A 23,944-nucleotide genomic window follows, 5' to 3' on the forward strand; every position below is an offset into this window, starting at 1 on the left:
TCTAAGCTTCTTTGTGAATCCAGCCCTAAGTTTCCTACCAGAAAAGAAGATATCACCTCTCTTCTGATTTTTTCTTTCTCTAGAGTCCCTGCCCTATCAACTGAGCTTTCTGATATCAAAGGCAGAGAAAGAGGGTAAGTTTTCATGATGATATTTTCCTACAACAATTATTTTTTATTAAAATCTCAGTATTAATTTTTAGAAGAAGTCTCTGAATTCAAACAAGAGAGTTTTTCACCAATATACAGTCCTGGATTCGAAGGCTAGAAGGGATCATTAGATCATCTAGTCCGACCTCCTGTAGAACTCAGGCCAGAGTTTCACATTGGGTTTGGCAATCCCATATATTTATACTGAAATATAAAATAAGCGAGGGCAGATTCTCTCCCCTTTATGTTGCTCTAGTGTTGCAAAGGGCAGTATTGCCAACATTCAGAAATCGGAGTCAAGCCCTTGAAAATCACGAAACTGGCTTGAAAATCATGAGATATTCTAATAAATAGCATATTGTGGGTTATTTTTGTTGGCTTTCTGATTTGGAGCCTCGTATTGATCTCAAGGGCCAAAATAGTTAAATTCTTTCATTGTCCAGTATTAAAACAGTGATATTTATGGGGTGGGGGGGGGGGGGTCCTGCAGAGGAATTGGTTTTACTCAGTTCTTTGGCAAACACCCAAAATAATTAATTCTAAAGTTGAAAGTTTACTGCTCAAACACAAGAAAGAAAAGAGATTAAACAAGCATTTATATTGAAACTGGAATTGAGGGATTATGCAAAACAAACAATCACTGAAACCAATCAAAACCTCTAAAGTCTCTTTCCTTTTCATGGCAAAATTTCAGTCTCTGATTTGCAAAATAACCTTTCTTTGATGAAAAGGAAAGGCTTAATTTTGCTTTCAGTCTGCTGTGTGTAGGGTAGTCACTTCTGTTTTTAACAGACAGACACAAGGTGGAGGAGAAACAGGATAGGAAAAAGGTGGGGAAATACAGGTTTTGCTGCTGTTGCTGGAACTGTGAATGGCTGGTCAATTACGAATGGATGGTTTGGCTGGCAGGTCGACCATGGCAGCTATTGCTTGGACACGTGGTCAGGGACATCATCTGGTTGATTCTTTTCTCCTTGGATAGGGGAGGAATGTGGTCATCCCATTTCACTATGTTGATGCCGTGCAGCTGATTTCAAGATCTGATGAAAAGCTGAGAGTGAGAGAGAGGATAGGAGCAGGGAAGGGGGGCAGAAAGTAACACAGCAGGAAGGGAGACAGTACAGGAACTGACATACCTCTGTGATACTGGTAATTAGGTGTCCACACTGATGGGCTGAGGACTGGATGTCATGACGACTTTTCAGGACTCACAGGTGAAAACAAGGCTCCTTAAATAAAAGCAAGGCTTAATGGCCTCCCTCTAGGGAAGAAAGTCTTTTGGTCTGATCTGGTCCTTCTGTCTTGGGGTTGAGCGAAATGAGATGAGCTGGGATGCTAGGTGGGATGGGAGATGAGATTTTTTTTCCAAAGTCTCTTTTTAAAAATTCCAGAAAGGGGAAAAGCGGCTGGCATACTTCATCCATCATCACTTTGTCCAATAAGGCCTAATACCCATCACACAAATTTTGGTCCATTAATTTCTGGTTCCACATCTTTTGTTTTTACCAGACACGATTTCAACAGTCTTTGAACTATATCAGCAGGGTCTTTTTGTTTGGACTAATCCAGTCTCTCTGTCTGGTTTTCTTGCATTTGTTCATAATACCCTTTCCTGAAAATAACTTGACCTACTTTCTATGGTTAATTCTGAAGCAGGCAAAAATTATTGTGACATCTTATGAACGTGCATATACTATTTACAATTGAACGTAGAGTAAATGTTTAGGTTCAATAATCACAACAGCCTTTAGGGTGCACTCAGGTCACATTTTGCTGCTTCTCTCTGCAATTATACTGACTAGAAAATTGTTCTTTTTTTATTTTTTAAATGAAAGACAAGCTTCACTGCCCAAAAGCATCATTGACACAGAGTTCAACTTGATCATCAGTGCCTCGTACTCTTCCAGAACATGAAATGAACCAAACTTCAACCTCTGAAAACTGGGAAATAAAGAGTTACGGAAGCGTCTCCCACTAGCTCCTATGCTCTAGTTCTCCTTCCACTCTAGTGCAGGTTTCCCAACCTTTTTCTCTGAGGCCAACTTGTGCAGCTGAAATAGGCACTGCAGCCCATCGCCCCTGGCCCCTGCTGTCTCCCCGGGCTTCACACCCATCCCTCATTGCCCCCAGGCTGCCTGCCCCCAGTGCCTGAAGCTCCCTGCCGCAGCCTTGCCCCCAGGCCCGCTCCTTGCCTCTTGACCACAGGCAGCATCGCTGCCAGCAGCAGCAGTGCAGAAGTAAGGGTGACAATACATGCCAACCTTATTTCTGTGCTGCTACTGGCAGAAACGCTGCCTTCAGAGCTGGGTTCCCGGCCAGCAGCTGTTGCTGTCCAGCCAACCGGGCTGGGCTGCAGAGGGAGGAATTTCTCAACCCATGGGCTCCCCCTGGCCATACACCCCCTGACCACTGTGCCCATGGGAAGTGGGGATCTAGGAGCTGGCCTGCTGGCTCCACAGGGGCAAGCCCTGCTGCCTGCACCTCCCCACCAGGCTGGCAGCTCTGGACAGCATTTCCTGACCCTGACCCAGCTGGCCATGAGCTCCAGCCCGGGGCTCGCCCGCACTCATCCCCCCTCTGAGAGCCATGGATTGCAGGGTGTGGCAACTTGGAGCAGGAATGGCCACGAACCCTCCAGCTGCCCTGGGAGCCGCCACTTTTCAGGGCCAGCTCCTTCACATCATCCACCGTCCAGTGGCTCCACTTTGCCCTCTGCCAACCACCGGGGGCGCTGGGCTCCTCCAGCCCAGGGTGGGGCCTATTGCCAGCTGCCACTCCACAAATGTATGCAGTATCCTCCCAAAATATCGACCCTGGTGGACCACTGGGACTGTGTCATGACCCACCTTTGGGCTGTGGCCCACAGTTTAGGAACCCCTGCTCTAGAGAGCCACAGACTCGCAGGGGAAGGTCTTTTACTGGGTAGGTGGAGAAAGGACCCTGATTGCAACCTCCACTTCCCAGCCATTGACCAGAACTCTGACTACTGCCTTCCTCCATAGAGATCCCATATCTGCTTTCCTCTGCAACAAATCCTTCAAGGAAAACCCCCAAATCAACATTGTAAAATAATACCCCAGGAACATATAGAACCCCAAACACGCAGTGACTATCTGCTCTCTATTCTGGGGAAGGAGGAAATGCTCTGTGTGTTTGAGAATCTCCAGGAGTCTTACTAGCCCCTCTGGAATCAATGGGGGAATCAGGAGGCAGGCCTGACCCCCACGCCTGGTCCTCACGAGACTAGCTACCACATTGTTAAGTGTGACTAGTGCAAACACAATTTAGTACCTTTTAGCTGGTGGGTCAACTGTAGAATGATGTGTTTTCAATGAGGACCTATTTTCCTAGTCTGGACATGCCCAGAGTTCAAGGAGCATTGTCTCTCCCTGTGGGGTAGGATGTGCTTCCTGTGGTACTGGGAACTGTACATTTAAGGGAAGTTGGAGCACAGAGAGAGGAAGTGCCTGAGGTCATACAGCAAGTCAGTGGCAGAGCGAGGAATAGAACCCAGGAGTCCTGGCTTCTAACCAAGCTGCTGTAACTTCTAGACCATGTTCCCTCCCCAAAATGACTGTAATGTACAAGCTTTGGATGACATTTACACACATCCCCTGGTGGGGACATTTAGCGCCACCAGGAAGTCTAATTACCATTGCGCCAGAGAGCCAGGTGTCTCTCCAGCAGTGCTGCTCACTCCTTTCTCGTGGTCTGAGTGGATGGAGTAGTTCTCACCTCACGTGCCTTCCTCTCGGCCTGGGGACTTTCCACCAGAGATACGGGGGGAATAGGGCAGTGTGGAAATGTGTGAAAAGCTGAAGTTGGTGTCCCTTTACTTCCTCTGCCTAGTGTCTGCCACCGCCCCTGCTCTGTTCTGCTGCTGGGTGTGGAGCGCCCCCAGGGGAAGCAGGGAGAAGGATCAGGGGAGAAGGCAGAGATCCCCTCTGTCACAGAACCACAGGATTGGTGCTATGGCCCCAGCTTTCGAACAGTCTCTGGGAGGAACCCCGTAAGTGTGCCAGCCCCCTTAAGGGTCCCACTATTCCTCCAAGGTAAACCACGCAGCTTCACTGCCTTGAGGCTGCACTGCCTTGCACTCCTGCTTCACACAGTGAGCTCTGTTCACTGAGATACACCTGGAGGGAGACTTGTACAATCCTAAGGAGCAATGCACCTCTGCAAGCATCTGCAGTGATCCTCAGTCAGCATTGCCAAACAGGTTTATTAGTCAACTGGACCACAGCACAGGAAACTTTTGGTTAGTGTAGAGAAATGAAGATTACAGCTGTGACGGGTTCAGTCAGAGAGATCCCCTTGGGACTGTCACCTGATGTGCTTAAATTACCTCTAAGCCCATTTTCCCTGTCAGCCTGGGACTCCAGAACCCTGTCTTGTTGAGCCAGACACGCTAGCCTGCTGCAACACAGACCCAGGGTCTGGTCCATGCCCCCATAGCTACAGACTTAACTGAAAACAGCTCAGCAGGTTACTTATCTCCAGCACCCAGACACCCAGTTCCCAATGGGATCCAAACCCAAAATAAATCCGTTTTACTCTGTATAAAGCTTATACAGGCTAAACTCCTAAATTGTCCGTCCTCTATAACACTGATAGAGAGATAAGCACAGCTGTTTGCTCCCCCAGATATTAATCACTTACTCTGGGTTCACTAATAAACAAAAGTGATTTTATTAAGTATAAAAAGTAGGATTTAAGTGGTTTCAAGTAATAACAGAAAGAACAAAATAAGTTACCAAGCAAAATAAAGCAAAAACATGCAAGTCTAAGCCTAATACATTAAGAAACTGATTACAGGTAATATCTCACCCTCAGAGATGTTCCAATAAGCTTCTTTCACAGACTAGACTCCTTCCTAGTCTGGGCCCAATCCTTTCCCCTGGTACAGTCCTTGTTAGTTCCAGCAGACATCTTAGGTGGAAAGCAGGGGTTCTCTCATGACTGGGAGCCCCCTTTGTTCTGTTCCACCCACTTTTTATAGCTTTGGCAAAGGTGGGAATCTTTTGTCTCTCTGAGTCCCCACCCCTCCTTCTAAATGGAAAAGTACCAGATTTAAGATGGATTCCAGTATCCTGTGACATGGTCACATGTCCTCTGAGACCTCATTCTTCATTACCCAGGGGCTGGCCCACAGGTACACAGGAAGGCTTGCAGGTAAATAAACCCATTCACAACCAATTGTCCTAGTCAATGGGAGCCATCAAGATTCTAAGCCACTATTAATGGCCCACACTTTGCATAATTACAATAGGACCTCAGAGTTATACTTAAGGTCAGGCTTGACAAAGCCCTGGCTGGGATGATTTAGTTGGGAATTGGTCCTGCTTTGAGTAGGGGGTTGGACTAGATAACCTCCTGAGGTCCCTTCCAACCCTGATATTCTATGATTCTATGATTCATATTTCTAGCTTCCAATACAAGAATGATACATACATACAAATAGGAGGAATATATTCAGTATGCTATAACCTTTGTTATGATACCGTACAAGAGACCTTTTTGCATAAAGCATATTCCAGTTACATCATATTCACACTCATAAGCATATTTCCATAAAATATATGGAGTGCAACATCACAACAGCATCGTCCATTCTGGGTAGCCAAGGCCCAGCCAAGCTCTGGTGAACCCCATTGTTCAAGCTCTGTCTCCCTGTCCATGTGATTTCCTTTCTTAAACTCCCAAGTGTGCCACCGACTGCTTCCTGCAGCCAACACTTAACTTCCACCTCACACCCTCACCCCAGTCCTTTGTTCCTGAGCTAGGGACATGCGGCTCAGCCTCCGTACTGAGAGGTGGGGAAGTCCATCGCTCTCTGGGTTGTTGGTTGCTAGGTGTCCATGTCTGGGCAATTGGATTTGCCATTGTCTTCTCAGGAGCTTCATTATGGGACCTCAGGCCCCAGAGAGCTAGGTGACACTTACACCTGTGTCTTAGCCTCCCCCCAGAGCAAACAGTCCCTTTTCACCCACTAAGTAACTATGCAGCAAATAGAGGAAACTGAGGCACATATGGGCATCATAAAAATATTACAAAAATTCCCACTTCGTCACACCCTCTCAACAGTACCTCCTAGATGCCTGGAGGTAATGACAGTGACTTTCCTACTCAGCTACGGCCAACAGGCAGCTCCCCAAGACTGACTATCAGAGTGCCCCAGGCAGCACGAGGCTACTGGGGAGCATTAGAAATAGTCCTAACTTCCCCCAGGGCTGAGCTCTGCCTGTAAGGGCCTGTCTTCACTGCAGTGTGAACCCGGGGGGTCAGCACCCAGGTTAGCCTGGGCTGGCTGTGAGGATCCACGCTGCTGACCCTGACCTGAGTTACCGTGTTCTCACTGGTGCTGCTCTCCCCCATGTCAGCCGCTAGGAATTCTGGGAGCACATCCCATGGCTGATTGTGCCACCGTAAGCTGTGCTATTGTGCAATGCTTTCCTAGTGAGTCATGGGGCCCAGTGTCTGTCTTTCACAGGGGAATTGTGGGAAAGCAATGGAGGACTATTTCCCCTATGTCTGATTGGCAGGGACCTTGGAGGTCTTTCACCTTCTTCTGCAGCATGTGGGTGCAGGTCTTGCCAGGATTATCTGGGGGTATCTCACTTAATCATTTCCTTGCACTGTGGGGGCCTCGGGCACTGGTGCACCTCGGTGCCTTCTGTTCTCTGCCTGTGGCACATCATAGTCCAGTCTGCTGTGGGCTGTGGTACTTTGGGCTAGTGTTGGTTGTTGGGTTAGGTGTGTGGGTGCTGGGTGGGGTTGGTGGCTTGTGATATACAGGGGGTCAGACTAGATGACCTGGTAGTCCCTTCTGGCCTCAGACTCTCTGGCTCAGCGCTGGAGTGGTTTAGCCTGTGGCCTCGCTGCAAGGTGGGCAGGGCACCAGCCCGAGTGAAAGTAGAACCCAGGCTGAAACTCAGCTCCCTATCCAAGCCAGCTGGCCTGGGTGGAAAGCACCACTGAACTCAGGTACGGGGTTTATGTATCTGGACAGGAAGCGCATTAGGGTCAGCAGCCGAGTAAGAGCCTGGGTTAACTCTGCAGTGAGAACAGACCTTAACACTCTCCTCCTCTCTCTCTCTCTCCCCTCTTGCAGTGCAGGCCACTCTGGATCCAGACCTGGCAAATCCCTGTTCTGTCGTGTCCACAGATGAGAGTGTGATACACGAATACCAACACACAGAATTTCTGGAGAAACAGAACAGGTTTTACCCTGCTCCCTGTGTGCTGGGCTCTAAGGGCTTCACCTCAGGGAGATGTTACTGGGAAGTGGAGGTGGGGAACAAAAATCAGTGGGTATTGGGCATTGCCAAACTGCCTGTGATAGATCAGGGAGTGATAAGCCCTGTGCCAGGGGAGGGGGTCTGGGCTTTGGAGCATACAACGAATAAGTACTGGGCCCTCACCTCCCCTAAGTCCCCTCTGGACCTACTTTCTGGCCCCAGTAAAATTGGGGTTTATCTAGATTATGAAGGGGAGAAAGTTACATTTTATGAGGTTACATTTTCTGGAAGAGAGCCAATCTTTACTTTCACAGCCTCTTTCACTGGGAAAATCATCCCCTTCTTTGGGAGCCGGCATGTAGAATTTCAGAGTAGAAACAGACTTGATCCCTGGTATGCATACCATTAAGACCATGACAGAGGAATGGGTATCCCTCAATATGAGATACCTTAAGTAGAGCAAAGACATGGAAAATATATAAATTATAGCTATCACACATTGCCATTACAGTCTTGCCAGCCCCAAGCATTCAAAAATGATGTGTCAGGCCCCCCTAAAATCATGAGATTGGCTTTAAAATCTTTTTTTAATATTGAGTTATTTTTCTTTGCCTTCTGGTTTCCGAGCTTTCAGGGTGTTCTTGTTTCCAGTGTTCAAGCATTTCTACTAGGGCTGTCAATTAATCGTAGTTAAGGCATGCGATTAACTCAAAACAAATTAACACTTTTTTTTTTTAAAGGAGCATCAATTGCACATCTCTGGAGACGGGACTCGGCCGTGGCCAGGCAGGGAGGGAGTCACCAGCTGGGTGAGGGGGGCCACTGTCTAGGGCGCTATGCTCAGGGGAGCACTGCTGCATGCCTCTGGGGTAGGGTTGCCCCTCCTCCCGCCACCCTGCTCCACTGCTGCTCACACCTCCTCTCCACTCCTCATAGAGCTGCTCTTGGGTAAGCTGCTCCGGACCAGGAGCCTGTCTCCTGTCTGCTGTGGAGAGCTGGGGGGCTGATGTTAGGGTGTCCTCCTCCCCCAACCCGTATACCCAGTCGCCACTGAGCTGGGTCAGGGAACAGGGGGAGCCTGTCTGCTGCTGGCTCAGGAGTGAGTGCTGCCCACAGCAGCTGCTGCTATATGAACAAGTGTTCAGGCTCCTGAGTACCCTGCTTAAAGAGACAGAGTGATGACACACTCAGGCATGCACACACTCCCCCCAGCACACAAACTCTCTCACACACAATCCCCCAATACACACATTTTGTGCACACATACTCTGTCATGCATACACACTCCCCCAACACACACACACTCTCATGCACAGTCTCTCTCACATACTCCCCCCAACACACACACTTGTATTATTATTGGTGTTTTTGTTGTTGTTACTTCTTGGTACTTCCTGTTGAAATGTGTAAGGCACATATATTCTATGTAATTTTATTCTTTCAAAGTTCATTAAGGATTACAGTGCTGTTATTTCAGTTTTTTGACTGGTCTATGCATTTCATAAATTTCTCTATTATGATTAAATTTAATTAATTGAGAAGTGAGTTCTAAAATGCCTAACCTGTCCTGCCCTGGCTGCAGTAATTATCCTTACTTTTATTACCACACTGTGCTTTGTCACTCATTATTTAAAATGGTACAATCAAATAATAGCATCCTTCTAGAATGTAAATTTAGCTTGTACTCACCTTAGCAGTGCCAGTCTAAAAAAAGTTATCTAAACAAACACAACTTTAGACACTGTGCAGATGAAGGTCGCTTATTTTCAAATGGTATTTTTAGTTATATCTGTAAAATAACTTAAAATTCATACAAAAATAAATGTGGTTCCAAGTCTGATACTAATAGTAATGATGGAGTCAAATATTAGTGAGTCACGTACATGATTGTGATCTGCAAACATAAATGCCAAAATAATTTTTTAAAAAATTCCTGTTCTTAATAAAAGAAAAATATCTTAATCATGTATGTTAAAATTAAGTAAATGCATTTTTAGTGGAGTGAAAAACAATTGACTAAAATAGAGTAGATAATGGCAGTAACACAGTGTGTCTGTTAGAGAAAGTAAGCAGATTTTCTTTGTCTCTACTAAAGATAGTGTACAAAATATCAAACGTGTGTTTCTGAGATCTGTGTTAAGGCTCCAGAACCAGTACCTCAAGGTTTAGGATTGGGAATATCTTGCTGTATTATCTCCTGATTGTTCTAAATGTACATATAAACTTAAATGTGGCTTTAATTGGAGTTTGTATATTTATTTTCCTTCTTTCTATAGGAATTGTGTACAATGTTTCTGTCAGCTAATTTCTGTTATCTGCAAAAAATAAAAAAAATAAAAACCCTAGAGTTTTCAGGTGCCTAAATAGCCCCTAAATCACAGTTCAAGTTGCCTCCCACCCCTCAAAATCAGAAATGGTGCCCCTGGTGAGCCAGGAGTGGCCAGAGGGCTGCAGGTTGGCCGTGGGGTCCAGCAAGATGCAGCCCCCATGCGACAGCACGGAGCCCGCGAAGAGCCATCAGGCCGAGGGCCAAGCACCACGAGCTGCAGCAACAGTGTAGAAGTACGGGTGGCAGTACACCATATACTATGCCACCCTTACTTCTGTGCTGCTGCTGGCGGTGGCATTGCCTTCAGAGCTGGGTGCCCGGCCAGTGCTTAATATGTGCTGGGGCTGAGCTCTGGCATCTCTTTCAATACAAATTAAGCACTGGGAGGAGGCGGGAGAACCCGGAGGTGATGGGGGTTGGGGAGCCCATGGGGGCAATGAGGGGTGGGGCACCCACAGGGGCTGGGGCACCAAAATACAAGTTCGCCCAGGGCGCCATTTTCCCTTAAAGCATAGGCCAAATCCAAAACTGAAAACCACAGCCACCCCCACCCCCCAATGGAGGCCATCACCTCCTGATACTTAGCCACTAGAGGGGCCATTGGGGGTGTCAGCCAATTAAGAAGGCGAAAAATCTACTAGCCTCCAGGTCTTGCCATCACTTTTCAGGACTGGCCAGAGAGCAGCATTATTGGGGCTTATCTGTTCCACTAAAATTCCTAGGCTTAAAAGCCCATCAATTATATTTTTCTAGAATAGCTTTTGCCTTTCTTGGATACCTGTATTGCTTTGGGGGTGGGGGATCAGGGCCTGTAACTAAGATTTTTTTCCTTAATTTTACCACATTTTATTTTATTTTAGGCCCACACCTTCCAGTGTTCTTTTGAAATTGCCAGATTTTCTGGAGTCCACGTGGGCCACTTTCTCTCTTTATATGCCTTAAGGGCAGCTATTTGGTAGCCTGATGACATCTTTACTGGTTCCCAGGATGTGCCAAGAGGCTTTTCCCACAAAACCTTGTTAGCAAAATAAACTAGCACTCTTAATTTTCTTCAGACATTAATTCCCAAGAATCCTTCTCCTCCCAGATTCATTAAGCCAGATTGCCCATTTCTCCTTTTTTTTTCAAACACCAAATGCAGAATGTTTTTGCAAAAGGGAGCAACATTTTGTGCCTCACTGAACCCCTGTAAGGTTTTAAATCCCGCCAGAGGGCCAAACAGGTTCTAATCAAGGAGTAAGTGGCACCTGTTTTTAACAACAAATTCTGTCCAAACACCCCTCCTTCAAATTCACATAAATCAAGAACCTCACTCACCCATCAGTGTCCAAATGTGCAACTGTTGGGGGAGCTGGGGGCACCCGACCTCCCTACAGGGAGGCAACTGGCAGCGGTAGCAGTGCACTCGGGGTTTTCCCTGCATGCTCAGCCAGACTTAACAAAAATTCCAGGGTGGACAAGCCTTAAAAGCTGTCTTCAAATCTTTGACTCAATCCTTTTTCTTTTTTGCTCTTTCCCCCCCCCCCCCCATTTTAACGGGGGGCAAATGGCTTTAAACAAAGTTGCTTTATGCAGACCCAAACTTTTCAATTTTGGGGCCCAATTCTTCTTTTGTTAATTTACTGCTTTTTAAAAAACTGCTTCCAAGCACTAAGTAGTTATTGCCTGGCAACCATATTTTGAAAGACAGTAAATACTTTTCGGGGAGGGGGAGAAGAAGCAGAGAGAAAGGGGAAGGGAGAGAAGTGGAGGGAAGGAGGGAGGGAGAAGAAGTGGAGAAAGGAAAAACGGAGAGAAGGGGGGAAGAAGGAGGGGAGAGAGAGAAAAGCGGAGAGGGAGAGAGAGAACAAGTGGAGGGGGAGGAAGGAAGAAAAAGAAGAACGGCTTAGGGAGAAAGGAAAAACCTAAGCCAAGAAAAGTACAGACAGCAACAACAAATCTAGAGGTAGGGCTCCACACACCAAAGCATCTGGGAACCCCTAGCCCCTATCTTGGCTCCGAGAGGAGAGTGGGAGTTGCTGCCACATCCGCTGGAGTAAGACCAGGGGTGCCAGCTATCCTTGCCAGCCATCCCAAGGCTGTGGTCCGGATTAACAGGACAATCAATTCTCTTGCGGCTCTAGCCTGGTCAGCAGTACCAGGTTTACAGTGGCTCCACTTGCGCTGTGCCCAGAGCAGCTGGCTCCTCTCCACCCCTCCAGCTCCTCCCCCCACCCACCCCTCTCAACGGACCAGGGCTTCTCTGCCCTTGGCCCCACCTCCCAGCTCCTCCCTGCCCTCTCCCCTCCTGCCCACTGCTTTCTCCTTTCAGCTGGCAGCTGGCTGAGGGCTCCTCTCTGCTCCCATCACTGGCAGGCAGACGCCAGCAGAGACGGGGGCCGAAGAGGAGCCCTCAGCTGCTGCCACTCCCGGCCAGTGACCGTCCACTTCAGGCTCCCCGGGGGCAGGTCCGGCCTCTCCCTGATGCTCTGCAGAAGCAGTGGGCTGGGGAAGTTGGCAGCTGCCTCCCCCTCACCCATGCAAGGAAACGCCTCCTCTGCCATGGGCAGCACCAACGCTAGACGCGTAGGGCTGCGTGGGGCCCCGGGGTACAGGACCACTCTATGCTGCCGAGCTTCAGCTGTCCTGCCCCCTAGCACTGTACTGGGAGGGGGGATCCCTGCTCTGTCCTGGCTCAGCAGGGTCTGGGGGCAGGGCGTGGGGGAGTGGGTCTCTGAGGAGGATGCTGGGATGTGAGGGGTTGGGGCCATGGGGGAGGTTTATGTATTTTGGGGTGCGAGGCATTGGGGGTCTGTTGGGGGGGCGCTGTGCAGCGGTGGTGGGGCTGTGGGGAAGGGTACTGGGCAGTAGAGGTGGGGGAGATCTGTGCGTGTTGGGGTGCTGGGCAGTGGGGGGTCTGTATGGGGTGCTGTGCAGTTGTGGTGGGGCTGAGTGCAGTGGGGGAGCTGGGCAGGGGTGGTGGTGTTCGGGGCACTGTGCATTTGTGTGTGGGGGTGCTGGGCATAGCAGGTCCAGGGGGTGCTGCGGGGGGGGGGCTTTGTGGCCCCTCCCTCATGGGAAAGGGGCACGCTGATAGCACAGGGCTGGGCGGGCCACTGTGCGTCTGGCGACTGCCGGGTTATAAATAGTGTCCTCACACTGGGTGGAGCGGGGCCGCCCCCGCTCTGCCATGCCCCATTGCTCCTGGCTGGCCCCTCGCTCCAAGGACCAAACTCCCTGCACCATGTTGCATTGCCCCCAGAACGGCCCACAAATATGTTTGGAGCTGGGCCCACAAAAAAATCTGGCCCTGCTGGGCAGGGGTGAAGGGCCTGATTTCTACCCATTCTTCTCCTTCTGGGTTACCCCCTTGGGGACCAAGCTTCCTTATCGTGGGGGCTACGGGTGTCTACGGCTCTTCCAGTATTTCAAGCAAGGGACCATATGGGAACTCCCCAGAAGGGTCCAAGGGAAAAGGAAGCTCATGGGGACCATCCTTTTCATCCTCATAATGAGGCTATGAGTAGAGATCCAGCTCCGACTCGCCCCCCCTTCTTAGACTACAACTCCCACAAATCGCAACCACTATTCCCTACTGCTCTCCCCACATGGGTTTGAGTGCACAATTTTGACACCTACATTTCCCATGATCTACCTGGGTCTTATCCTGGGATTCTTTTGGTAAGGCTGTAACAGCAGATTCACTCTGTTTTCTGTTGATTCAATCCAGACACTTCCTGCTCCAGCTTGTTATTCTCTTTTTTACTGTTACACTTCTGCTTTTGCAGTACCACTATCTGAGCTGTCCTCATTCTGGATATTTTTTGTTTTTATTTTTTTCATTTTTTCAAACTAAATGGAAGGATAAACAAAAATAGATCTGTGACTAGGGTTTTTGATTTCAAAAGGGCTAACTTTAAAAAAATACAGAAATTAGTTAGGGAAGTGGATTGGACTGAAGAACTTGTGGATCTAAAGGTGGAGGAGGCCTGGAATTACATCAAGTCAAAGTTGCAGAAACTATCAGAAGCCTGCATCCCAAGAAAGGGGGAAAAATTCATAGGCAGGAGTAGTAGACCAAGCTGGATGAGCAAGCATCTCAGAGAGGTGATTAAGAAAAAGCAGAAAGCCTACAAGGAGTGGAAGATGGGAGGGATAAGCAAGGAAAGCTACCTTATTGAGGTCAGAACATGTAGGGATAAAGTGAGAAAGGCCAAAAGCCATGTAGAGTTGGACCTTGCAAAGGGAATTAAAACCAATAGTAAAAGGTTCTATAGCCTTATAAATAAGAAAACAAAGAAAGAAGTGGGCCCGCTAAACACTGAGGATGGAGTGGAGGTTAAGGATAATCTAGGCATGGCCCAATATCTAAACAAATACTCAGTCTTTAATGAGGCTAATGAGGAGCTTACGGATAATGGTAGGATGACAAATGGGAATGAGGATATGTAGGTAGATATTACGACATCCGAGGTAGAAGCCAAACTCGAACAGCTTAATGGGACTAAATCGGGGGACCCAGATAATCTTCATCCAAGAATACTAAAGGAACTGGCACATGAAATTGCAAGCCCATTAGCAAGAATTTTTAATGAATCTGTAAACTCAGGGATTGTACCGTATGACTGGAGAATTGCTAACATAGTTCCGATTTTTAAGAAAGGGGAAAAAAAGTGATCCGGGTAACTACAGGCCTGTTAGTTTGACAGCTGTAGTATGCAAGGTCTTGGAAAAAATTTTGAAGGAGAAAGTAGTTAAGGACATTGAGGTCAATGGTAATTGGGACAAAATACAACATGGTTATACAAAAAGTAGATCGTGCCAAACCAACCTGATCTCCTTCTTTGAGAAAGTAAAGGATTTTTTAGACAAAGGAAACGCAGTGGATTTAATTTACCTCGATTTCAGTAAGGCATTTGATACGGTTCCACATGGGGAATTATTAGCTAAATTGGAAAAGAGGGGGATCAGTATGAAAATTGAAAGGTGGATAAGAAACTGGTTAAAGGAGAGACTACAACGTGTCATACTGAAAGGTGAACTGTCAGGCTGGAAGGAGGTTACTAGTGGAGTTCCTCAGAGATCAGTTTTGGGACCAATCTTATTTAATTTTTTTATTACTGACCTTGGCACAGAAAGTGGGAATGTGCTAATAAAGTTTGCAGATGACACGAAGCTGGGAGGTATTGCCAATATGGAGAGGGACTGGGATATCCTACAGGAAGATCTGGATGACCTTGTAAACAGGAGTAAAAGTAATAGGATGAATTTTAATAGTGAAAAGTGCAAGGTCATGCATTTAGGGATTAATAACAAGAATTTTTGTTATAAGCTGGAGACGCATCAGTTGGAAGTAACAGAGGAGGAGAAGGACCTCAGAGTATTGGTTGATCACAGGATGACTATGAGTCACCAATATGATATGGCTGTGAAAAAAGCTAATGCGGTCTTGGGATGCATCAAGCGAGGTATTTCCAGTAGAGATAAGGAAGTGTTAGTACTGTTATACAAGGCACTGGTGAGACCTCATCTGGAATGCTGTGTGCAATTCTGGTCTCCTATGTTTAAGAAGGATGAATTCAAACTGGAACAGGTACAGAGAAGGGCTACTAGGATGATCCAAGGAATGGAAAATCTGTCTTATGAAAGGAGACTCAAAGAGTGTGGCTTGTTTAGCCTAACCAAAAGAAGTCTGAAGGGAGATATGATTGCTCTCTATAAATATGTCAGAGAGATATATACCAGGGAGGGAGAGGAATTATTTAAGCTAAGTACCAATGTGGACACAAGAACAAATGGATATAAACTGGCCATCAGGAAGTTTAGACTTGAAATTAGACGAAGGCTTCTAACCATCAGAGGAGTGAAGTTCTGGAACAGCCTTCCAAGGGGAACAGTGGAGGCAAAAGACATATCTGGCTTCAAGACTAAGCTTGTTAAGTTTATGGAGAGGATGGTATGATGGGATAGCCTAATTTTGGCAATTAATTGATCTTTGACTATTAGCGGTAAATATGCCCAATGGCCTGTGATGGGATATTAGATGGGTTGGGATCTGAGTTACTACAGAGAGTTCTTTCCTGGGTGTCTGGCTGGTGAGTCTTGCCCACATGCTCAGGGTTTAGCTAATCACCATATTTTGAGTCGGGAAGGAATTTTCCTCCAGAGCAGATTGGCAGAGGCCCTGGGGGGTTTTCGCCTTCCTCTGCAGCGTGGGGCACAGGTCACTTGCTGGAGGATTCTCTGCATCTTGAAGTCTTTAAACCATGATTTGAGGACTTCAATGGCTCAGAAGTCCTCAAATCATGGTTTAAAGACTAGGGGTTTGTTACAGGAGTGGGTGGGTGAGATTCTGTGGCCTGCATTGTGCAGGAGGTCGGACTACACGATCATAATGGTCCCTTCTGACCTTAAAGTCTGTGATTCTGTGATTTTTGCCTTTAACTGGTGTATCTATTTATTTGCTAGGATCAATACCATTTGCTTACAAAGCTGCACGAACGCTCCAGGACTGGTATAGCTCCCAGGCTTTTAAAAACCATTCTCATGCTCCTACTTGAAGTTTGACAAGACAAATTCAGTTTTATTTTCTTTTTATGTATTTCCTGTCCTTCTGACATATATTTTTACTTAACCAAGCTTGTCAGCAGTGTTCCCTCTAATTTTTCCCACCCATGGGCAGAATGAATTTTGTTACGTGCGTTTTTTTTTTTTTGTTATGACGTCACCTTCATATTGGTTCACATAACAAAATGAATGTGGTGAGGTGGGGCCAAGGGGTTCGGAGTGTGAAAGGGGGCTCAGGGCTGGGACAGAGGGTTGGGGTGCAGGGGGTGAGGGCTCCAGCTGGGGGTGTGGGCTCTGGAGTGGGGTCAGGGATGAGGGGCTATGGACTGGGGCAGAGGATGGGGTGCAGGAGGTGCGGGCTCTGGGGTGGGGCCGGGTATGAGGGGTTTGAGGTGCAGGAAGGTGCTCAGGGGCTACAGCGGGGAGAGAGGACTCCCCTCAGCGCTCTCTCCCCACAGCAGCACCTGGCCTTGGGGGTAGAGGCACCTCTCCCTGCCGTGGCAGCTCAGGGGCTAGAGCTACAGGATAGGCGCCTCTCCCCTGGCCCCAGGTCCAGCCCTGGGGAGGGCTGCCCCGGCCATGCCTGCATCTGAGCCGAACCACTCCAGCCACACCTGGGAGTGGACCAGGCTGCACATGTCGTGGCTGGGTCCAGGCCGCTCCAGCCGCAGAGTTGGGGCCAGGAGAGTTGGGGGGCCGGGCTTGGTGGGGGCTGAGGGAGGGGCGCCCCTCCCCCAGCTGCAGCAGGTCCCTGGGCAGGTTCCCTGAGCGCCTGCATAGCGCTAAATAGGCTTCTGCACAGCCACGCAGCTTACAGGGAACTTAGCTTGTCAGCCCGAGCCTGAAATTAACAACAGAATGTGACTGTAAATCAATTCACAGGCTACAGCATGGAGAATTACAGGTTGCTACCCTGTTCCACTGCCCCCTTCACCTATTGCAAACAAACAAACAAACCACTTAGATGGGAATGTTTGATACTTTACACCATTCCTGACTTCTGGCTCGCCAAAACTCAAACATGCTCCCTTAGCTCCAGCAGCCAGCTCACTCTGCTTCCTAGTTCCAGCAGCCCCAACCGTTCAATCCTCAGTTTCCTGCACAAAACCATCCTCCTGGTCCCTCAATATTTTATCCTCCAGAACCCAGCGCCCTGAAGGATTTGGGGAGGGAAGGAGTTCCAGCCTTCAAAGACACTCCTGTTCCAGGGAACAGCTCCAGATAAGTGGGAGAGCACAACCCAGGGGATGGTGGAAGATGAGGGGTGGGGACAGGTGTCTAGACGGAAGGTGGGGTCTGCCCTAAGTGTCCTTCTCTTTATCTCCATGGAACAGGGATCACATCTGGGAAGGGAAGGGAGAGGGGGGAACTTCAGCCGGCAGAGGTAGTGTCTTGAGGAGTTTCTGTCTCTCCCTTCCCCCACCTGTGGCCCATCAGTTCAGCAGCCAGGGCTGCAGCAGGGAGATGGGACTGATCAGGACTTCTCCTCCACTGCTTGGGGTTTGCTTAGACCAGGCAGAGCCAGAGGGTCAATGACCAGCTGATGCTCAGCTGCTGCTGTATCCTCTCCGTAGCGATGGGCAGGTGGATCCTTGGGAGCCAAATGCCACTGCTGTGTGTGGGAATTAGGAAATGAAGTTTTTACTATGGCCAGCCCCAGTTAGGGCACTGAGAAAATTTCCCTCCAGTATGGAGGAGTCTCTGGTGTCCAATATGGTGTTAGCTCCACTTGGAGCATTTTCCACACTGAGAACATCTGAGGGGGCTCTTCCCTGTGCATTTACAGATGCTTGATACTATGGGAGCAACCAATTGAAGCTTTCCCCATATTTGAAGTCTCTCTGTTGTATGGATCACTCATGGCCGAGAATCCCTTCCTTGGCTACTCACCCGGCGGCGGTCCGGGTCTTCGGCAGCACTTCGGCGGCGGGCCCTTCAGTCGCTCCGGGTCTTCGGCGGCGGGTCCTTCAGCACCGCAGACTCAGAGCGCCACCCGGTGAGTACAAGCACCGCAGCGGGTGGCACCTTTTTTTATGTCTGCTCCCCCGCTTTGCCCCAGGCCCCCTGAATCCTCTGGGCGGCCCTGTATAGGGTATTTCCTCCGTGTGGTTCCTGCAGTGTCTAGTGAGGTATGAGCTGTGGCTAAAGCTTTTCCTACAGTCCAAGCACTTATGGGGTCTCTCTCCAGTGTGGGTTGTCTGATGTGTAACAAGGGTTGATTTCTGAATGAAACATTTCCCACATTAACATGGTCTTTCTCCTGTGTGGAGTCTCCGATGTCTAGTAAGGTTTGATTTGTGGCTGAAATTTTTCCCACAGTCCAAGCATCTATAGGGCTTCTCTGCTGTGTGTATTCTCTGATGTTTAATAAGGTTTGATTTATGGCTGAAGTTTTTCCTACAGTCCAAGCATATATAGGGCTTCTCTGCTGTGTGTATTCTCTGATGTGCAATAAGGCCTGAATTGTGAGCAAAACTTTTCCCACAGTCCAGGCATTTATAGGGTTTCTCTCCTGTGTGGATTCTCTGGTGTGCATTAAGGGCTGATTTCAAACTGAATCTTTTCCCACACTCAAGACATTTATAGGGTCTTTCTCCTGTGTGGATTCTCCCATGTTTAGTAAAGGATGAATTTTCAATAAATCTTTTCCCACACTCAAGGCATTTATAGGGTTTTTCTCCCGTGTGGATTCGCCCATGTTTAATAAGGGATGAACTTTCACTAAAACTTTTTCCACACTCAAGGCATTTATAGGGTCTCTCTCCTGTGTGCAGTCTCTGGTGCGTAATAAGGTATGACCTCTGACTAAATCTTTTCTCACACTCAAGGCATTTATAGGGTCGCTCTCCTGTGTGCACTCTCTGGTGCGTAATAAGGTATGACTTCTCACTGAAGCTTTTCCCACAGTCCAGGCACTTATAGGATTTCTCTCCTGTGTGGGTTCTCCAATGTGTAAGAAGGTTTGTACTCCAACTGAACCTTTTCCCACAGTCAAGGCATTTGTAGGGTTTCTCTTCCTTGTGATATGTCTGCTGGGCTGTGGTTTTCTTGGGATTTGTGCATCCTCCCCCATATTGAATGGATTCATCCACTTTCTTCCTTGAATGGTTTCCCTGGTGCCTCTCTGACCTGTGCCGATTTCCCCAGGCTTTCCCCTGTTCCAAGCACTGGGAAAAAATCCCTTCAGCTCTTCTCAAAAACGTCCCCTGTGGTTCCACTTTCCCAGGAACTTCCTGCTGTTGATTCTCCTCATTGTTCTCACTCATTGTCCTATCACCTGCTGGGGGAGAGAGAGAATCCAGGCAGGAGTTAGTGCCTGTGCCAGGGAGAAAGGACAGAAACAGGACTAGCAATGACAGAAAACACAACACAATAACTGTTGGGGAGACTGAGAAATTGGATTCTGCCTCCACATCCCATCCAAACATTCACAGGGAAGGAAAGTCAGGGAGGAAACTCCTGACAGCAAACAGGATGGGTGGGAAGCCATGACTGATATCTGCCATAATGATATGACGCCTGCTGGCTGCAGCCCTGACCTGGGTGGGATGGGGCAGAACTGAGGGCTCTCACCCATGGCACATTTTTGGGAGTCCCAGTTTTTTCCTTCGCTCACCAGATGGTTTCTGTTTTAGTTTCCCTGACTCCTCACCTGTGCAGGTGCCTCGCAGGATCTCCATTTCTTTGGAGGGCTGGAGATCTGGGACCAATGGCTCTTCCCCTCTTTCCAGCCTGGTGATCAGGGCAGGTTTGGGAATGGGGAATCCTGTGCAGGGGGTGAAATCAGGCAAGGTCAGGGCGCATGGAGTCCTGGTAGAGTATTTGTCACAAGGAACATTCCCTGAGTTAAACCTGATCCTACATGGGACTCTGGTAACTCAGACCCCTGGGGAGCAGCAGACGTCTAGGGGGGTGTTGTCACACCCTCATTAGGAGTTTTAATGATCTGTGTGGTCTGGGGGACTTCCTGACACACACACACAGCTCTGGCATTAAACTCATAGAATCATAGAATATCAGGGTTGGAAGGGACCTCAAGAGGTCATCTAGTCCAACCCCCTGCTCAAAGCAGGACCAATTCCCAACTAAATCATCCCAGCCAGGGCTTTGTCAAGCCGGGCCTTAAAAACCTCCAAGGAAGGAGACTCCACCACCTCCCTAGGTAACGCATTCCAGTGCTTCACCACCCTCCTAGTGAAATAGTGTTTCCTAATATTCAACCTGGACCTCCCCCACTGCAACTTGAGACCATTGCTCCTTGTTCTGTCATCTGCCACCACTGAGAACAGCCGAACTCCATCCTCTTTGGAACCTCCCTTCAGGTAGTTGAAGGCTGCTATCAAATCCCCCCTCATTCTTCTCTTCTGGAGACTAAACAATCCCAGTTCCCTCAGCCTCTCCTCATAAGTCATGTGCTCCAGACCCCTAATCATTTTTGTTGCCCTCCGCTGGACTCTTTCCAATTTTTCCACATCCTTCTTGTAGTGTGGGGCCCAAAATTGGACACAGTATTCCAGATGAGGCCTCACCAATGTCGAATAAAGGGGAACGATCACGTTCCTCGATCTGCTGGCAATGCCCCTACTTATACAGCCCAAAATGCCATTAGCCTTCTTGGCAACAAGAGCACACTGTTGACTCATATCCAGCTTCTCGTCCACTGTGACCCCTAGGTCCTTTTCTGCAGAACTGCTACCTAGCCATTCGGTCCCTAGTCTGTAGCAGTGCATGGGATTCTTCCGTCCTAAGTGCAGGACTCTGCACTTATCCTTGTTGAACCTCATCAGGTTTTTTTTGGCCCAATCCTCTAATTTGTCTAGGTCCCTCTGTATCCGATCCCTACCCTCTAGTGTATCTATCATGCCTATTTCCAAGCCAGTGAAGGGGGTGCAGGAGTCAGGGCTGGGGGTGCAGGGTCTTTGAGGGAGTTAGGGTGCAGGAGCAGGCTGGGGGTTGGGGTGCAGGGTCTGGCCAGGAGTTAGGATGCAGCAGGGGACTCAGGGTTGGGGCAGGGGTCATGGGGGTGCTCCCAGCCCCCTGCTCCACCCCAGCCCCCTGCCCTGAGTGGCTCACGGAAGGGGGTTGGGGGGGTATGTGTAGGGGGAGTGCGGGGGCCCCACCTTTGCTCCGCCCTGCCCCGATTCCACCCCATTCCCAAAGGCCCTGCCCCCGCCTCTTCTCCACCTCCTCCCCTAAGCACACTGCGGCCCTGCTTCTCCCCTTCCCTTCCGGAGCGACCTGAGCCCGGTAAACAGCTGTTTGGCGGCAGGGCGCTGGTAGGGAGGGGGGAGGGGCAGGAACGCAGCACGCTTCGGGGAGAAGGGGGGAGCTTGGCTGCCGGTGGGTGCGGAGCCTGCAGCAGGAGCCGGCAGGACCAAGCTTCTGCCCCCACAGCTGCCCGGCCCTGGAGCCCCCTGTCGTTGCGGGGCCCCATGCCAGGGCACCCTGTGTTTTACTGCAAATCCACCTCTGGGAGAGGGACAGGAATCCCAGCATCTTCCCTTTGTATCTCACTGCAGTCTCTGAGCAGTGGGTTCAGGCACCAGCAGTGAGAATCTGGTCAGTTTTCCCAGCCCTGCCCTGAGACCGTGTATATATATATATATATATATATATATATATATATACACACACATACACACACACACACACACACACACACACACACACACACACACACACACACACGGTGCTGTTCACAAAATCAGGCCCAGGTTGAACATGTCCCAGCAGGTTTATCACACCCTGACCCCTCCGTGCCTCACCCTGCATATTTCCTGCCCCCTCCTGCTCTACAACAGCCCCCTGCAGCTCCTTGAAAATCCCCTACCTGAGCTGGATCCACCACAGCTAGGTCCCTACTCTGTCTCCTGGGAAGATGGGAGGATCTGGAGCAAAATGTGGACGTGGTTCTGCAGCCTGTCAGGGTGAGGAGGGTGATTGGGAAGGTTTCTGAATTCGTGTTAGTCCATTTCACACCCCGATATCCCCCCAGGCTCTTTCCCTGCAGACAGACACTCTAGACTCTGCTATGCTGGGAAAACCCTCAGCCACTTAGACCTGGCCCCGGCCACCAGGGCTGAACCTACTAGGGCACTTTTAAACCCTCCCAGTAACAAAGTCTCGGAGCCAAACGCTAGAAGAGAGTGGAACCAAAGGAGCCACTTTGGGGGATCCCTCCTGACCCTGTCCCTGAGGGCAGCAGATTCCCCCAGCAGCGCAAGGACTAGGCAGAGGCAGGAACTGGCTTTTCCTCTCGCTGCTCCTCACCTTGTCCCAGGAAAGTCAGTCTGCCCCAGGATGCTGCAGTGACTGGATCTGGGCAGGTCTGGGAACTGGTAACCTCTCTCCCTACTTCTTGCTCCTGCTGCCTCTTCCAGTCTCACCCTTCCCCTTTCGTTCTCCTTCCCTCTCCCCTCTGCCCGGGAGAGCTGGTGACTGTCCTGTTCCCATGGGCGTTTGCTCTCCAGTGTGAGCCTGGTGATGTCAATGAGGGCAGCAGCTTTGGGACCTGCAGGCACACAGGGAGCCCCTTCCCCTCTGGTACAAACTCACCAGCTGATCCCTGAAAGGGGCCCTTTGTGCAGAGTCATTTTCCTGCCTGGCCCCAGCCCTTTCACTCAGGTCTCTCCCCGTCACCTGGAGGCTCCAGCTCAGGAGCTGATGTCACCAGTGCCTGGGGCTGCCCCAGGCATTGGTGTAGCCAGGGTCTAAGTGTAGGGGGAGCAAACGTAAAAAAGGCGCCCCCCTTGGCTCCTCCTCTGGCCACGCCCTCCCCTTGGCTTCTCCCGTTTCCCCTCCAGATTAACCCCGGGGCCCGGCTCAGGACTCCTGCGGGCTTCCCAGGGGTGTGGATACCTCCGTCCCCCCGCAGTCCTGGGAGAGTCTCTCCTGCCCAGCCTGCTCTGCAGGTGTCCCCCGCCAGGCTGCGCCGCCCGGCCCCACCCGCAGGGTCCTGCCCCGGGCTCCAGGCTCCTGCACCGCACCAGGGCCCGCCCCGTCCAGACAGCGCGGCCTGCACCCCTGCCCTGGCCCCGGGAAGCCCCTCGCCCGGACCCCCCAGTGCAGGGCACCGGACCCCCGCCGCTCACCTTCCATTCTGCACCGCCGCCTATCCCCAGCCGATCCCGGCCCCGCGCCGCGGACAGATCCCAGCTCCGGCTCCGGCTCGGCGGGGGGGCGGCGCGGGGCGCGGCGCTGGGGGGGGGTTCCGGCGGCGCGGCGCTCGGCGGGGGGGCGGCGCGGCGCTCGGCGGGGGGGGCGGTGCAGCGCTCGGTGGGGGGGGCTCGGGGGGGCGGCGCTTTTTTTTGCTGCTTGGGGCAGCAAAAAAGTTAGAGCCGGCCCTGGCAGAATAGAAAGAGGGCCCCAGCATGGACTGATCGGGAAGTCTTGGATCTGATCGCTGTGTGGGGCGATAAGTCCATGCTTTCGGAGCTGCGATCGAAAAAACTGAATGCGAAGATCTACGAGAAGATCTCAAAAGCCATGACAGAGAGAGGATACAGCCGGGATGCAATGCAGTGCTGTGTGAAAATCAAGGACCTGAGACAAGGCTACCAGAAGACCAAAGCAGCAAAGGGACGCTCCGGATCCCAGCCCCAGACATGCCGTTTCTACGAGGCACTGCATTCCATTCTAGGCGCCACCACTACCCCACCACTGACGGTGGACTCTGACAATGG

At 50.0% G+C, this 23,944-nt stretch overlaps 1 protein-coding gene across 1 annotated transcript in view; it reads left to right on the forward strand.

Annotated features, from left to right (window-relative positions):
- Positions 1-7,796, forward strand: part of LOC135887689 (zinc finger protein RFP-like) — a 33,772-nt gene extending 25,976 nt beyond the window's left edge. The window contains exons 6-7 of the mRNA XM_065415415.1: positions 84-134; positions 7,261-7,796. Of these exons, the coding sequence (XP_065271487.1) occupies positions 84-134; positions 7,261-7,796 (587 nt within the window). The remainder of the gene's footprint in view (positions 1-83; positions 135-7,260) is intronic.
- Positions 7,797-23,944: the final 16,148 nt, after the last annotated feature.

Source organism: Emys orbicularis, chromosome 13, assembly GCF_028017835.1.
Source record: "Emys orbicularis isolate rEmyOrb1 chromosome 13, rEmyOrb1.hap1, whole genome shotgun sequence".
NCBI classification, from domain to species: domain Eukaryota; kingdom Metazoa; phylum Chordata; order Testudines; family Emydidae; genus Emys; species Emys orbicularis.